Consider the following 16,984-nt stretch of genomic DNA (forward strand, 5'->3'; position numbering starts at 1 on the left):
GGTGGAAACATATCAGCATTACAATCACACACAGCTGTTTGTATTCTGTTTTGGGAGCCACAAAGGAAGGGTTCATGAAAGAGAGAGATTGACAGGACAGGACAAGCTTTGCCGCAGCTATGGCATCTTATTAAGATATTTATACTACTGATCCTAATGAAGAATCACTATTATATTATATTACACAGTCCTGTGGAACGGGATGTTTTCACAGGACTATGCAGTCCTGTTAAAAACTGAGCTCATCCCGTACTGCTTCCATGGGAATTAAGAGAGTGAGTAGCAGCCAGGCACTGCTAATCAAATGCACTTGATTAAGTGATCATCAGCAAGCATGACCAGCTCTATGAAAGCAGAAGTTTTGGCAGTTTGCTGGTCTTCAGGTTTGTGTTACCACAATGCTGCAATCTTTCCATGACTGGACATCCCAGCAAATGAACCCCAAGGTCAGAGCGTGCGATGCTCAGAGAAACAGCAAAAACCGAAGAGCTGCATCTCAGACTCTGCAGGCCTCAGTTAACGTGTTAAATGTTAAAGTTCATGACAGTACAATTAGGAAACGACTGAATAACTATGACTTGTTTGGAAAGATTTCCACAAGAAAGTCTCTTCTCTGTAAAAATAACACGACAGGCCAACTTAGGTTTGCAAAGTTTCGCCTGAACAAACAACAAGACCCCTGGAACGATGTCCTCTGGACAGACGAGCCCGGAGAGGAAATGTTTGATCATAATGTACAAAACCAAATCCAGCATCATACCAGCTGTCAACCACGGTGGTGGAGGGGTGATGATTTGGGCTTGTGTTGCAGCCAGAGGACCTGGGGATACCTTCTCACTGAGTTGACTGTGTATAGCAAAGTATTCTAGAGCAACAGGATTTCACAGAGTCCTGTGAAAAATCTTTGATATGACAATTTATGCCTTATCCAGGAATGTGTGTAATAGACTGGTGACCTGTCCAGGGTGTACCCTGCCTTTTGTCCTGTGCCAGCTGGGATAGGCTCCACTAACCCTGGGACTCTGAAAGGGATAACTGGTTAAGAAAATGGATGTGTATTCCTAATCTGAGAGTGTAACTCCAGTAAGGAGTATTTCCAGTAAGGAAATCAGCAGTAAGATTACCCCATGAAGTCAAATGTTTATATTCTCCCACCCAAAAAGTAAATCAACATAAATGTTAACTGAAATAATAAAATGAAGAAAAAAATAAAGGTGGTATTTGACAGTTTCATCTTTGGCAGAAACATGAAAAGGAGATTGTTCAAAAGCAACCAGCAATTTATATGTCCTGGGCGCTGGAGGAGACTTGAAGGCTTAAAGGTCTGAGATGTGAAATGGCAATCAATTGATTGTATTCTAGAGAATTATATAGATGGTATCTGTTTCAGAAACCCTCTGTTATATTCCTGTTACAGTGAATAATAACTTAAATATCTAAAAGTTACAACAAAACGTTTTAATCTTAGTGATAGTTCTTTTACATAGTGGCTGCTGGATGGGTTAACAGCTGATCAATGTCGCTGAGCTGACTGTACAGTTATATATATATATATGTGCTGGGGGTAGTTCGGCAAAACAGTGATATTACTGGAAATCACCAGTCCACACAGCTTATCTATTGCTGGCTAGAAACATTGTGAAATACAATTAGCAGATAAATGTATCAGATAATGTCGAGTAAACAAAGTCCTTTCTGAGTAAATATTACAGAACTTCATACGTATGGTTATTTTGTTCCTGTTACAGTAACTGATCAGTACCTATTATGAGTATTGTCGTTACTCAGTAAATATCTAAATATGCAAATACGTGCTGGTCTCCCTTCAGAGTTTCTGAAAATTTAATATTAGAGCTGAAACGTTTGCAAAAGCTTCAGTGTCACGTAATTCCTGTAGTCTTTAATTTAGAGCTACTTGTTGCTATTGACACTGAAACTAACTTTTTTTTTGGTGGATAAAAACAAATCAGTTCAAATCCATTTCAGCTGCTCATCTTGTGCAGTCACAATTATGAGACAGATATAATGAGAGGATTTTTAAGCAGTTCTTCATCCATCCATATAGAAATCCAGGGCTCAGAAGTTGTTTCTAAATTTTCCACATTAGTTTTCAGTCTGAGGCTCGGTCGCCTCCCTGAAGCCAGCTAAATAAAGCATCAGGTGACCGGGACACTGCAGTGAAAAAGAGAGTCTCCTTCCGAGGTCAAACTGTTGCTGTTTGATTGACGGCCAGCTGGAAACCTGCTGCTACCTTGAGGGAAAACGCAATGCGTGGATGTTTTGTATTTGTCTGAGAGAGCAAGAGAGAGAGAGAGAGTGAGAGAGCACGTCTGCTGCTGCGTCTGTTCTCTCTCTCCCTATCACACACTCTCGGGAGCAGCGCTTTGACGCACCACGCAGAGTTGGATTATAGTATTGCGCGCTGGTCTTTCACGATTTTCTGTCCCTCGCGTTACCCTCACCGCTGACCGGCAGTTGATATATTATCGGGATCAATATCTCTCCGCCACGGTGACCTCTGCTGAGCTTTTCTTTTCTTTTTCTTTTTTTGGGGGGGGAGAAAGAAGAGCAGCCGCGGCTTCCTCGCAGGACGCGTGTTGTGAATTACAACCAACAGAGCCTTACCTGGAGAGAGAGAGAGAGAGAGAGAGAGTGTGTGTGTGTGTGTGTGTGTGTGTGTGTGTGTGTGTGTGTGTGTGTGTGTGTGTGTGTGTGTGTGTGTACATGAGAGAGGGTTTCTTTGGATCGGATCAGATCAAGGACCGAGGTGTTTCACTGTCTTTGCTCCGCGGGCACACATTTACATACACAGGCACGGCACTCACCGGGGGGATTTGGGCACCGCATGCCGGGGACATGTGGAAGTTTGCGCCGCTGTAGCGCAGCCAAAGAGCCGCTCTACCGCCTTATCGAGCTCCCCTATTTCTACCCAGGGGGACCCAAGTCCCTGATCACAGTCCTCACGCACTGAAACCCCTCTCAGAGGACCCAAATGTAAATTCAGAACCAGGCATTTCTGAAACACGCGTGTGCTAAGGGAGGACAGCGAAAAGGAGGACGGCATCCCGTTGCGTGCAGAGTTTGGTGAGCTCCTTCGGGGGATTTCGGGGCTTTATCTTTTAACGCCCTTCTGTTTTCACGGTGTTTTTGCGGGTCTCATATTGGCCCCCACTTGCCGCAGTGATGGTGGGAGCTCGGTGCCCCGTTGGCCCTCACCGCTCCCCGGTGACTGTGCTGGGGCTGCTGGTGACTGTTCTGGTCCTGTCCAGCGGAGCAGACGGTCAGCCATGCCCGGCCCAGTGCTCCTGCACCGGTACGACAGTGGACTGTCACGGACAAGGACTGCGCAATGTGCCCAGAAACATACCTCGAAACACGGAGAGACTGTAAGTACGGGATTGTATAGATTTGACTTAAAATTTGGAAACATTGTATAAGAAAAGTCACCACAATGTCGTGTTGCCATTTCTTTTATGCTTAAATGATGAAAAATAACGAGACTGCGTTTACCTTTTAATGCGGCGATTCTTCTGAAGGGGTGTGAGGAGTTTAAAGAGTTTATGGAGAAAAAAATGTCACACCTTCTGATGTTTTAGCACCCAAATTTTATTCCGATCAGTGGTTAGGAAATGTCATCAGCTCATATCCTAATTATGATCACACATTATTCCCCCAAAATTTCCTGTCTAATTCATTTGTTTTTAACCGGGAGGCACTGAAAATGTCTCTCTCGAGGACCACATCTTTAAGAGCGCAGAGCTTTTTGTCATGTCTAACCTATACTTTCAGCCTTGTTAACGCCGCAGTACGCAGCTGATGTAAATGTTGGCGTGAGGTATAAATGATAAAAACACTAAAGCTCGTTTTGGTGCCTAATACGAGGACACGTCAGGGCTGATCGCGGAGCTGAAGTTGGGGGGCTGCTGTGGTTGTTGGCGGTTTTGAACTGTTGCATTAGCACAGCCTCCGTAGACCACATCGGTTTGTCAGCAGACCAGCGAGTTAATCAAAAACGGATTTGGACAAGTGGGCTCCGAGTTAAAGAGGCCGAATTTTATCATTAAAAGACCCCTCGATGAAATTAACACTTGCCGATGTAGTGCAGCAGCCACAGCTCCTCTCAGTTTCTCTGACAGTCAGATGACAACCCTGCGTTGGCTACGGAACAAGAAGTTTCAGCAAAAGCCTCCTTCATCAATGAGCACATCACAAACATGTATTAATTTATATTTTTTTAATTAATTTTTTAAAATATCCTTTTTCTTTCCAGGGACCTGAATGCAAACAACCTCACTAAAATCACGAAGACGGATTTCGCAGGGCTGAGGCATCTGCGAGTGTTGTAAGTGACGTTTATTCGGCGAATTTTATTTTATCCCCTCTTTATCCCCTCCCCTGAAGATGCAAAAAGGAAAACAACAATATTCTCTCCCACATGCACTGTTAAGCAGCACCTTGCATATCCAGAAAACTTTCCAATAGAACATCACAGCACAGAGATTTAACAGTTTCTGGCCGTGCTCGGCAGCAGCAGCAGATTCATCCAGCTCTGGAGCTGCTGCACGCAGGCACTGCATCCAGTGGTGGGAAGCTGCGGTTTCACTGAGCCATCATAAGTGTCTAAACAGAATAGCAGCGGCACCTGTTAATGCTGTCGTGTTAATCTGCCAGTGGAAGTGTCAGGAGGGGGCTTATTTTAACCACCGGGCCCCGGGGCCCATGTGCTGGAGTGATTAACGCGCTGGCGAGGAAGTGATGGAGGGTAAAAAGAGGAAAGAGATAGCGGTCATTAGGTGTAACCGCGGAGGGAGGAATGTAGCTGCTGGAAGGGAGGGAAGGGTGGAAGGAAAGGAAGAGAAGGGGGGGAGAGTCAAGTAAGAACAGGTTTCTTTACCTGGGATGAATCCAGATTAAAGAGTTCCCCTGCACCGTCACTGCCGGGACAGGGATAGCTGCTGTGCGCGCTATTCAGCAGCCGAAATGAATGGAAGGGAATAGACATAGTTGGAATTCCTCCAGAGATTATGTCCTTAATTGTGTGTATGTGTGTCTTTATTTGTGTGCTCTAGTTTTCACTTTAGCTATTTCCGGTATGTTCACCCAAAAGCACCATAATTAGCAAAAACACTGCACCGTGAGAATAGATTTTTTTTTAAATTTGAGAAATTTGTGAGAAGAGTCTTTAAAAATAAAAGTCGCCCCCCCCCCCCCCTTTTTTTTTTCTTATGGGGCTGTATTAAAAAATAGCGTTGACTCACTGATAAATCAATTAATTAAAAAAAGAAGAGCTCAATGGAGATGGCCCATAAAAGCATGTGTGTTTTTGCTTGGTTTCGTCAGCACACTAATCTTAGTGAAGTTGTGCTGGTGTAAGTGAAGGAGTAGTCAGAGCTATGCGGTTAGATAGAGAGTAAATTGGATGATAGATGAGTCCCTGTCCAACTGATGGGCCAGTTTTAAAGTCAATTCTGGGACTCTATCGACCTGCTGCTGATTGTCTCTCCTCTTTCTTGCTTTTTTTAAACCTTCTCTCACTTTCCATCTCCACCAATCTGCTTTTCTCCTTTTTTCACACCCAGTGCTGCCTGATCCTTCTCTATTTCTCCCTCTCTCTCCTCTCCAGTGTCAATCTCCTGTGCCCTATCTCACTCCGTCTTTCTCTTCTCTCTCTTATCGCTGGCCCCATCCAGCCATCTTTCTCCTTTTTTTTGGCCTCTTATGGTTTCATCACACAAATCACTCTGTCAGCTCTCACGCTCTGTGTCTCTCTATCACTCTCCTTCCCCCCTCTCATGTCGTTCCTTTTTTTATTGTCCAATTCACATAGTCTCACACTCTCTTGGTGTTTCTCTCTCAGGCAGTTAATGGAGAACAAAATCACCACAATCGAGAGAGGAGCCTTCCAGGACCTGAAGGAGCTGGAGAGACTGTGAGTAATGATGTGTTGACGCCATTGTGTTAATTTAATTCTGTATAAAATCAGTTTGCCCAGCCTTAAAAATTCCAAGAACGCGCATGCCCGTCGATTCATTTGCATATCTGGATGCACAGATCAACAAGTGTCATATAAAATCTCTTTTCAGTTGTTGCATTCACAAGCTGCATTATTTGTCTTTGTTAGAAGTTCTCCAAGTCTGTAGAGCTTTACAAAAAACATTCCCTTATTCTGTGCTTTGGTGACTCTCAAGGACACTGTTTAAATATCCTAACCCACTGCTTACTAACAGCATTAACAGTCCTTAGTGCAAGAGGGGTTTTGAAAAAGCCCTTTGAAGAAAAAATTATTTGGTTTGCCTTTGTCCAATGAGCTCTGAATACTTAGTGACCTTCTAGGACTGCATGTTTCAGTTGAAAGTGGGAAGAATAATGTCAGCAGATTATATTATATACTAGCCAGTGGATTATGAATCATCACCGGAACTTATGGATTTCTTTATCATTTATTTATTTATATATTAACTTGAGTTGCAGCAATACCAGAAATCAAGGACAGGTTGACTTTAGCGATCAAAGCTTTCAGTGAAAATACCTGATGTGACAGCAGTGAAAACAAACTATTTCCCCAAGTTTTTAACATGATCATCCTGCAAGTCATCTAGGGCAGCCCAGAATCATACCAAAAAGGCTATAATGTACCCAACCTAATTAGTGACCCCTCCTGCTCCGTGTGAATGCATGCATCATGTTTTGCCACTTTTATGTCAGTTACCCCAACTTGGCCTCCTGCTGTTCATGTGGCAAATGTTGAGTCTGAGTGCCATGGAGGTGAATGAAGAACAGTCAGAAGTTTTTACAATGCCAGCCTGGTATCACAAGTCAGCATCCAGACAACATAAGGCCTTTATAACATAATTAACACACACACACACACACACACACACACACACACACACACACACACACACACACACACACACACACACACACACACGCATTTACAAAAACAGACATATTGGCATATGCAGAGAGATATCCACCTGGACAAACACACACACACACACACACACACATACACAGACTAAAAAATAAAAATAAAGCAGTTCATCTTTTTTTATGGCTCTTGTGGGTAAATTTGTCACAAGTCAGTGGGATGAAAGTGATAAAATGTGACTTTTTTGGATGCTTTGGTGTTGACCCTGTCATGCCTGGTTTTTCTTTGCTCTCTGCTGCACTATAGCTGCTCTTTGTTGACAGAGAGAGAGAGAGAGAAGCTCTGTAGACCACTATAAGGAATCTGCTAGTGTTTCTCATGCAACCAGCACTGGGCTCTGTCCAGCTAAGCGGTTCTGGGAATTCCTACTCAGAGTTGGTGACAAAAAGGGCAAAATTTAACTACATATGGTCTGGATTTAAAAGTAAACTTTGATAATGATTACCCTCCCTCCAAAGAGATGGTGCAAGCTAGTAAATACCCTCTTTCATGCACTCACATAAGCAACACAGCCTTGAACATAGATTGTAGTGTGGTAACAGCAACAGCTGATAAAGTCTTAGATATCTAATGTGAAATCATGCACGATATGGCTGTCTCTCCTTTTCTGTCTTGTCTCTGACAACAGCAAACTTTCTGACACAACATGGCTGTCTTCTGTTGTCCTTGCAAGTTTTCCTCTGTAATTCAGCTTCTCTTGCGTGGCATGTTCACAAACACAAAGATGGAGTCAGTCATCAATGCCCCCCAACAGCTACCATACAAAGGCGCGTCTCTGGAGTCTGGAGTCTGAGGGCTCATTTCAAAGCCCTCCGTCCTCTTGGGGGCTGGAGGGGGCCTGCTGGGCACCACAGCCCAGAGGAGAGGGCCTTAAGCTTGGCTGACAGATCCACACTGACTGCCCCCCATGGGGGCAGAAAACGGTTCCCCTTCACATCTTTTTTTTTTTTTTTTTGCGACAGGCCCCGAAGGGCCAGGCAGGGCTGGGTCAGGTGTAGGGCAGTAGCCTTGGGGGTACGGAGGAGGGGCATGTGGTTGAAGGAGGTGTGGAGGAGATAGGCATGTCACAACACAACTGTGCACATATCCAAACACATGAATGTGTTTGGATACACTCGTGCATGCGCATTCACTTACGCAAGGCTGCTCTGTCAGTACTGGTTTTATCTTGATTTGGAGGACCCCCCCCCCAAACCCACTCGCGCCGTTTTCATTCATTCCTTAACCTCTCCTCACGTTTTTGCTCCTTACGCACCCATCTGGCTCTCTCTCTCTCTATTGTCCTGTGCATATAGGAATGCTATACATTCTTTACTCTCACCCTGTGGGTGTAGAATAGTTAAGTGAGGAGTTCCCGATCCTCTTATCCTTCACTTACTTGACTGTTTTACAGCCCCTGTTCAATTCAAAGTGTGTGAGAATGAAGGAGATAACAGCCTCAGACATGCAGGGAGAATGAAAGCGATATTGCAGGTACCGTGACAGTAATTTCAGAGAAAATCAGTCGGCTAAATCCTTCGATAATTAGCCTGCAACTGACTGATCACATTATTTAAAGATAATTTTTACCGAGATGAGTAATCGCACAGCTGATTACAGTGGTGAGATGTGTCTATCAACAGCAATTACAAAGTAGATAATGAAGCCTCAAATCAAGTGATCGTGCTGTAATATGTTGACAATATGAACAGCAGAAGATAATTGTAACAGTGATCCCAGATAGCGGGGGTATGGATTTCAAAGAAAAGCTCTGGATTAGTGCGAAATGATTAGCTCTAAAGCCTGTGAGTGATAAAATTGTTCCCGCTGATCATTTCAGGGCAAAGTTTACATTTTTTTTCTCCGTTTTTACTGAGCAGTAGAGCTTGAAATTATCTGCGCTGTGAAGACACAAAGCCATTTTCACCACAGCAGTTCTGTCTAAAAAGCCATTCGAGATAGATTTTTCCGAGTCTCTGCTGCACCCAACATTTGTTATGTTTGTTGGTACACACCAGTTCGCGGAAAGTTTAGAGGAAAAGCTGCCCGGCGCTGCTGAATACGAATGATTTTAACCTGATAGCAAAGGAATTTAGTGTTTAGGAGATAAGACTGAATTTCTGCATTTCTGTGTTTTAAGGCAAGAGATGGTATCTTTCGTTAGTGTTTAAATAACAGATCAGATTAGAGAGTGTAAATCTCTGGTGGGTGATAGATATTGGCTCGCTTTGGATGCACGAGCTGTGAACCGAAAACATGAACTGTTGAACCGCATTCACACCCATTCACACACACACACACACACACACTGGTCGGTTTGAAGTGGTTTTTGGAGTGGAGACAGTTTCTTAGGTTCGTGGAAATGTCTGCAGTGTTTTGGGTTATAACTTTGGTGCGTGTGTTTGTGTGTGTGATAGACTGACTGTTAGTTCAGCATGTGTATTATGGCTGCAGCAGCATTGGTGGAGTAATAATTGGTTTCTGAGGCGGTTTGTTATTTTCAGTCTGCAAGGCTGTACTACTGCGCATCAACATGGGTCTGAGGTGTTAAGGTTGCGTGTGCGTGTCAGACTTTTATGTTTGTGCGAGTATTCATGTGTGTATGTACAGAGATTTGGCACACTGTGCATGTTTGCGAGTGTGTGTTTACTGTGCGGTTTCTGGGCTTCTAGCATCTGTTTATGACTGCGGGGATTATCACCATGCTGCAGTGTGACATTAGCTCGGCGGAGTGACTCTCACACCTCGGACTACTGGCTACTCCGTCTTCATTCTCTTCCAGCCAGACTTTGACTAATGAGACATGGCTGTGGAAGCACTCTGAGGCTGTTTGTGCACACACACACACCCTCACACACTGTGATATAAAAGATAGAGATACTTTCTTTCAGATGTAGAAGGAAAAAGGCTCAACAGTGGGTGGTAATTGCAGACTAGTTCAGCCTATAAATGTGTGGCATGTGGAACTGGTTCGTGCTACATATTTGTCTTTATATACAAAAACATCAAATAAACTAAATCACTACATGACTGGAGAGATTTCATTGTTTGATTCAGAAGTTTATGTTCAAGCAAATTTTTTTGCAGAACTTTAAAAGTGAAGTGACAGTTAGCAGCCGAGCCAAGCTCAGTGGTGATGGAGAGCTTGCAATAGGTTGACTGTTGAGCTGTTAATCTTTTAGACAGTGCTTCCTTAATTAGGCTAATGCAGCAGTTCAAATTAACAAAATACTGAGAGCAGAATCAGCGCTGAAGACCAAAGTGAGAAATGTGCAAAGTGGAGTCGTGAAAACTGCCAAGTCAGCTGATGTAGCCTCTGTAAGTAACAGCAGACTTTGGAGGTCTTAGTTACAATGTAACTACAAAACATTTCAGCCAGGCTAAAATGTTTTGTAGTTACATTGTAGCTCTCAGATTTAACTGAGAAACTTGTTAAGAATCATCACTGTTTTTTTCAGTAGTTTTGTTTCATAAGGGAACTTTTCAAATCTCAGAAAAATGATTTGTAATTTCTGCCTCTAATGAACAACGCTTAACCATTTATGTGGTTTATTACAGAAATGTATTTAAGATTGTTTTAAATGTCCTACATATCATGTTGGAGTAAATCACATGTGACGTCAGACACATTGTGCGTGTCATGTTCATGCAGAGTTTATGTTGGGGCCGGGGAGTCATAGTCAGTATGATCTAGTGTGTAATGACACATAAGAAGTCCAAAATGTTTGATTACATGTATAATAACTTCAGCTGGACCCTTTATTCTCATTTCCAGCTGCATACTATTATTCTTGGACTCCACTAGAGTTTCCTTAATTCAAAGTTTAAAATAATCCTTATTTATCTTATACTGGATGCTGGTTCACTCCCTCTCATCTGCTCGCTGAAACAAAACACTTTAGCTCCTCAACCTTGAAGGCCACCCTCTTTTGAAGCCAACTTTCTTTTGATTGGCTGCCCTACAGAAACAGAAACTTTGATCAGCAAGAAAGTAGAGATGAGTAGAGAAGAAAAACACACACACGCTATCCGAAATGGGACACTCAGTCTGAAGGCCAAGCTTCTGGCTCACGGGAATTATTTGTACAAACACTGAAATCGATATTTGAAACTTTGGCAATGTTTAATGTTTAAAATAAGAAAATTCGTGGCAAGCGCACTTTAATGTTATTCGTGTTATGTTCATATGCAGTGTTGCAATGATTGGCTGAAATGTCTGGTTACGTATGATGGTAGCCTTTTATTTATTTTAAGTATGGCAGGCGGTTTGTTTCTGTTACAGTCTACTGTAAATAACTAAGTTAATTTTTTTAAATTAATTTCAATGATTTAATTAATTCAGTGCATAAATTAGTCGTGAAAATAATTGTTGGCTGCTTTTTTTCTACATCACTGTATTTGGAGCTGCCCATCAGAAGTATAAATGATCTGTTTTTGATATCACCTTGTTTGTAATGTGTGAGAGTGTGCGAGGAAAGTAAAACCGTTTCAGACTTTTATAATATTTGTAGAACTAAAGCAGGAAAAACAGAAGAACTCTGCACGGGAATCCTGGTCTGTAAATCTGAACAATCTCTATGTTGCTAATTGCTAAATATATTATAGATAATGTGATGATCAGACGGATATTCTAGTGAAGAAATGAATAAAAGGTTAATTAAAACACACTGATATCTCGGCAGCACCGTGGAGCAGACTGGATTTGATCTCTGTGTCCTGTCTCTACTTCATTTCGTGTTTCCTAGTCTGACGGCATTGCCTCTATTTTAAGGCGATGAGCTCATACCACCTCTCTGCTGTCGTTCCTCCTCCCTACCTCGAACACCAGTCCGTACACTCTCCCAGGGGGATGTGTAGCCCACTAACGGGCGCTCATGGCTGGGCAGGACCTACAGGGGGAGTGTGCCTCTCCGTGGGGCCGTGTGGGGCCGTGTGGGGCTCTTAGCTGCCAGAAGCAGCGTTAACGGAAGAGGAGTGAATAATTTAGAAACATCATTTCTGCGGGACGTTAAATATTTAAGCAGCCTCTGATGTAACTGTGGAGTGTGAATGTGTGTGTGTGCGCGCGGGCACGTTCACATATTTGTGCTCTTGTGGGTGGAAGATGGACACAGAGGGGGTGACGTTATTTAAGTCCACATCGGCTTCTAGTGATGCAAAAAGAGGTGAAAGACAAAGGTTAAGAGGAAAAAGTCAACGAGAGAATGAAAAAGAGATTTGGGGAAGTTTTGAAAGGAGCTGGTGTTTTTGTTTGAAAATGTGTAGTACTTCTGTTAGTTCGTATGTTTTTTTTGTATAAATCACACTCAAGTTTTCTTCTTAGTTTGAAGTAACTTCTAGTTCCTGCCGTGTTTTCTTTCTTCGTCCCTTCCTCCTCTCTTCATTCCCATCCAGTAGCACCCAGCTCAGCATCCATCGTTTGAGCCTGTCAGTGTGTGCGGGTGTGTTTGTGTCAGGGTTAAACTGTTTCAGCAGCCTGTCTCTCATTGTGTCACTCTGTTGCCTCCCTCTCCTCTGACACACATCAAGCACACACACATCAACACACACTGCACACAAACCTCTTCACTCCACTCAACCAGGGTTAAATGATCGCACCCAGATTATTAAACTCACCCGAGTCGTCTCCACTGTGTGTGTGTGTGTACGTGTGTGTGCGTGATGGGTTGTTGTGAGTTCTTCCCCTGTGAGGGCCTTGTTTACTCAGTGGGGTCCTTTTCACACATTCGGTAGCCCGGCCAGACTGCCTGTTTGTTTTTCCCACATCGTCTCCTCTCCTCCGTCTTTGTGGCAAAAACGCCCCTCCGCCCTCCCTCCATCTGAACCCCTTCCCTCGTCTTCCTCCGCCTGCGTTCCCTCCATCCTTCTCGAGTTCACTGTTTGTCTGGCAGCCATGTTGTACCCCTAAATCATGGATAACCGTTTTCTTTCAGTGTCCATGCATGACCACGTATGTGTGTCTCCATCAGTCTCCCAATTATTTCATGCTCTCAAATCGTATTACAATCAAAACAGTGTAACAGAATTTAATACAAAGTCCAGGAAACACAAATCCTACTTTAAAACAGCTAATTATACACAAATGTACGAGCATCCAACCGCAGTCTTTGGAACGAGCAAGGTCGAGTTTATTCCCTAATTCCTGTTGTATTTCTGCAGGCGCCTGAATCGGAATAATCTGGCTGTCTTTCCCGAGCTGCTTTTCCTGGGAACAACGAAGCTTTACAGACTGTAAGTCGTGTTTTTATTTATTTTTTTTGTCCGTCACTCGTTTGCCCTCCATGGTTAACTGAAATATTCTCTAACTATTAGTATGTTTTGCTAAGAAGCCTTAAGATGATCTAGATAAACTTTGGATTCATGTAATGGTGTGTTTGTGTATATCACCACAACGTTTGCACAGTTCACTGAATAGGACTCAAAATTATGTGAAAATGTATGTTGCAGATGCTGCAAAGCAGAGAAAAAAAAAACAATGAGGTTTTGCTGTGTGACCCAGTCTGGGTGTTTCACTTGGATGAAGGAGTGAGAGAAGTGAGAGAGCAGATTTTACATGGCTCTCTCCATAAAAGCCAGTTCAGTAGCTAATGGAGATTAGCACTCCAACAGCTGCTGCCCACTGGGAGAGAGGTGTGTATCTGTGTGTATGTGTGCTTGTGTGTGCTTGTGTAGGAGAGGATGAAGAGGAGAAAGTGAGCATGACCGACTTACTGGTATAAGCAGTGAACAGGTTTCCCTCCTGAAGTTACATTTTGTGTTTCACGGGCAGAAAACAGTTTTCGTTACAGAACATAAATGTTCCAGGTTGCATTGAAGCCGACGAACCACTGTTTGTTGTCATCGAGCACCTTCCGCTCCCCTCGCTGCCCCGCCGTCTGCGCTGCAAACCGAGCACTACAGGGCTGGGCTGCAACGCCACTGAAACTGTGGGAACTAACTTCCCGTCACGGTCATTTGCGGTCTCAGGGAATAATTATGGTTGCATATATTTATATGAGTGGCTGAATGTATTTACAGTATCTGAAACAATATTGAAATGCTCAGATGATTCAGAGTGTGTGAAAGTTGTTTATGTTCTGCGGCTGCCGCAGTGGCCGGCTGGGCATGACCTGTTGTGTCTAAGGGTGTGTGTCTGCCTGTGTTTGAGCAAATGTGTGCGTGTGTGTTTCCCAAGGCCGAGAGCTGGCATTTTGCTCAGCGTGTGGGCTGAGGTAAAAATACTACTTGGATATATTGCTCTGTGCTCAGCTTGTTGTAGACAAGTTGAGTGCGAGTGTATATCTGCCTCTATATGCATGTGTTTGTGCGAGCCTCAGTCCTCCAGGTGTATGTGTTTAGAGGAGAGCCCCTCAATGGCAGCTCATCTTATCTGAACCGGCACAGCTTGTTCCATAGAACCACATTTAAGCTGCTGTGTTGTTATTTCTCAGAATTAGATTAAATTATAAAACCCACGGTGAACAGAGTAAGAAAAAAAACGCAAACTTCCACAGAAAAATGCTGTTAAATAGGTTTCTCAGATGTATGGAACTCATTCAGCTTGAATGGCGACCACAGAGGTTTGGCCAATAGTATTTAAGGCTGTTTGGTCAATATTAAATCCTACGTCTGCTTCTCTACACCCCCTACAGTTTATTTTAATTTTAGAAATCGCAACGAGAAACCCCTGAGAACCTCTGAAGTGGGATCTTGTTAAGTTTTATATTGAGGGTTGTAGGTATGTGCTAACTTGACCGGCTTTGGTTCTTGCAACAGTACTTCTATAAATGAACACTTGCTCAACCTGCTATTATGAAAATTATGTTTTCACTGTTTTTGGGGCTTGGAAAATCTGTGTATGTGTGTGTCTGTGTGTGTGTACAGGAGTATTTATGGTATGTGTTCAATCTTTGCTCAGCACAGCGGTTTAAGGCATTCGGGACTAATTTAAACTGTTTTGAGGTCAGGTGTGAGAGATGCCTTTGAACTTGTGCAGTTAGTTTGTTTAGTGAAATACAAGTCTGAGCATGAATCATGCCTGAATTTTGTTAACCTGCAATAGTAAGGGTAACATAACTTTGGCATATAGCACACTGGAGAGTGTTGTGCCATCTGATGTTCTACATAAATTCGTTTAGTATGCTACGCACCATTTGATTACTGTAGAACTGCAGGGAGACCTTGATCCATATTGCTGGAGATGATTCAGACTTGTTCCCGTGGGTTTGTTGGATTTGTCACAGGTTCTGTTCATAGTTAATAAGAACAGAATTTCTACGCAGACAGGAGTGGAGGGTGTCTGCTTTGGTGGCTTCGGGATTTAATCTTTGCTTTTTGAGGATGATGTAGTTCTGTTGGCTTCACCAGCTCAAACTCGAGTGGTTCACACCTCCAAGTTTGAGGCTGTGGGTCTCAGATGGAATAGGGTGGAGCACCAAAGTGGAGGAGTTTAAGTACCACAGGGTCTTGTTCAAGAGTAGGAAGAGAGTGGAAGAAGACACTGACAGAAGAAAAGCATGGCTGTCGATTTGTTGGTTGATCTACATCACTAGCCTCATCTGTGGTCACGAGCTCTGGGTAGTGACTGGAAGAAAGCGATTGCGGATGCAAGCTATGGAGATGGGATGAGTCCCCTCTCACTGATCAGTCAGAAGGGACTCAGAGTAGAGTCGCATCAAAATGAACCAGTTGAGGTGATTCGGGCATCTGATTAAAATGCCTCTTGGATGCCTACTGTGTGAGGCGTTTAAGGCATGCCCAACCTGGTGGGCATGCCTGGAGGAAGAACAGAAATGGAGGAAGAACAGATAGCATGTTGTCACGCAGGTTTTTAAGCAGATATTTGGAAGCAAATAGGAGCCTCCTTTGCTCAGTGAAAGAATGCAGCATAGTGCAGGTCTTGTTTTAATATTTATAGGCTGTTTTTTTTGCTTCAAATCTTTATCAAACTAAATATTTAGACTAAAAAAAACCCAGTTGTTTTTTATTGTGCTAGAATACAACATGAACGGAATATGAACACAACTTTTTCAAATGACTCACAACTGAAGCATATCATCAAAAGCACCTGCAGTGGCCCAGTTATTGCATGAATATTTATACTGTGCACACAGAATGTCTCTCTGATCACTGAATTTCTCATTCATCCATTTCTCGGTTAAACTTTAAACTGGATGACACCGTCCAAATATTAGCCGTGAAGCCGAAGGTCGAAATGTCCTAGAAAAGGCTGCTGTGTGCTTTCTCCTAAAGCCTTGCAACTTTGGAAAGAAGGTTTCTGTGATGTGGTGACAGCTGACATGCTCATACTTGTGCTCCAGTGTAGTGAGAAGACAATAAAACCCCGTATTATCTACAGCTGACAATAGCTGCTTTTCAAAAACAGTGTACTTGGTAAGAGCTTATGTTATTTTTACACACCGTGGGTTGTCTCTGGACATATTCTCACACTTTTACTTGTTGCTCGCATTAGTAAACTCCTTGAATGCTTTGTCAGATGTTTTATCATATTGCTTGCATCAAAGGTGATGTTTGACAGTCCCCTCGACAATTTAGCAGAGCTCGGTCTGCAAAAAAATGTTTCCAGCATGCTACCTGGCAAGGATGGCATGCTGAAGTGTTGTCACTGGGCAAAAAGGCTGTAGCTCACTGGTTGCCATGGATATTTGTATCAAATTTTGTGCCAACCTACTGAAGAATTTGACATATTTCTCCAGATTTCTAAGAATTTTGGCCCGTTGGTGGAAGTAGAAGAATGGGATAGATCACAGGAATTGTTAGCATGAGACCATAAAATTTCATGGCGTGTCCTGTGCTTGCAGCTATTATATCTCTAGAGTTATGTAAATTTTGATGTCTTTACTGACATCTGTGTTTCCTCCATAATGGATAAAAACCAGTGAAATCCAGCAGTGAACATTTTGCAGCTTTTTGGATGGAAATTAGCTGCTTCTAAAGAACAAAGTTTTGAGTTTGAACATGCTTGTCGTGGATATGTGATGTGCATAAACATAAAAAAGGGAACAGCAAGTCTAACTGCTAATAAAAAGTCGTGTGTCTTTTTCATCATTTTCATTTGCAACACCTGTGTCTGCA

The 16,984-nt window shown here is 43.0% G+C and overlaps 1 protein-coding gene across 3 annotated transcripts in view; it reads left to right on the plus strand.

The window, feature by feature from the left end:
• Window positions 1-2,375: 2,375 nt before the first annotated feature.
• slit2 (slit homolog 2 (Drosophila)) overlaps window positions 2,376-16,984 on the plus strand; it is a 106,114-nt gene continuing 91,505 nt past the window's right edge. For all 3 annotated transcript variants that reach the window (XM_085356988.1, XM_085356990.1, XM_085356989.1), the window contains exons 1-4: window positions 2,376-3,386; window positions 4,271-4,342; window positions 5,858-5,929; window positions 13,070-13,141. In XM_085356988.1, coding sequence (XP_085213114.1) covers window positions 3,184-3,386; window positions 4,271-4,342; window positions 5,858-5,929; window positions 13,070-13,141 — 419 coding nt within the window. In that variant the 5' untranslated portion in view covers window positions 2,376-3,183. The remainder of the gene's footprint in view (window positions 3,387-4,270; window positions 4,343-5,857; window positions 5,930-13,069; window positions 13,142-16,984) is intronic.

Source organism: Diplotaxodon limnothrissa, linkage group LG6 (assembly GCF_057381915.1).
Source record: "Diplotaxodon limnothrissa isolate DT_005_m linkage group LG6, D_limnothrissa_male_GT1.1, whole genome shotgun sequence".
Classification (NCBI taxonomy): Eukaryota; Metazoa; Chordata; class Actinopteri; order Cichliformes; family Cichlidae; genus Diplotaxodon; species Diplotaxodon limnothrissa.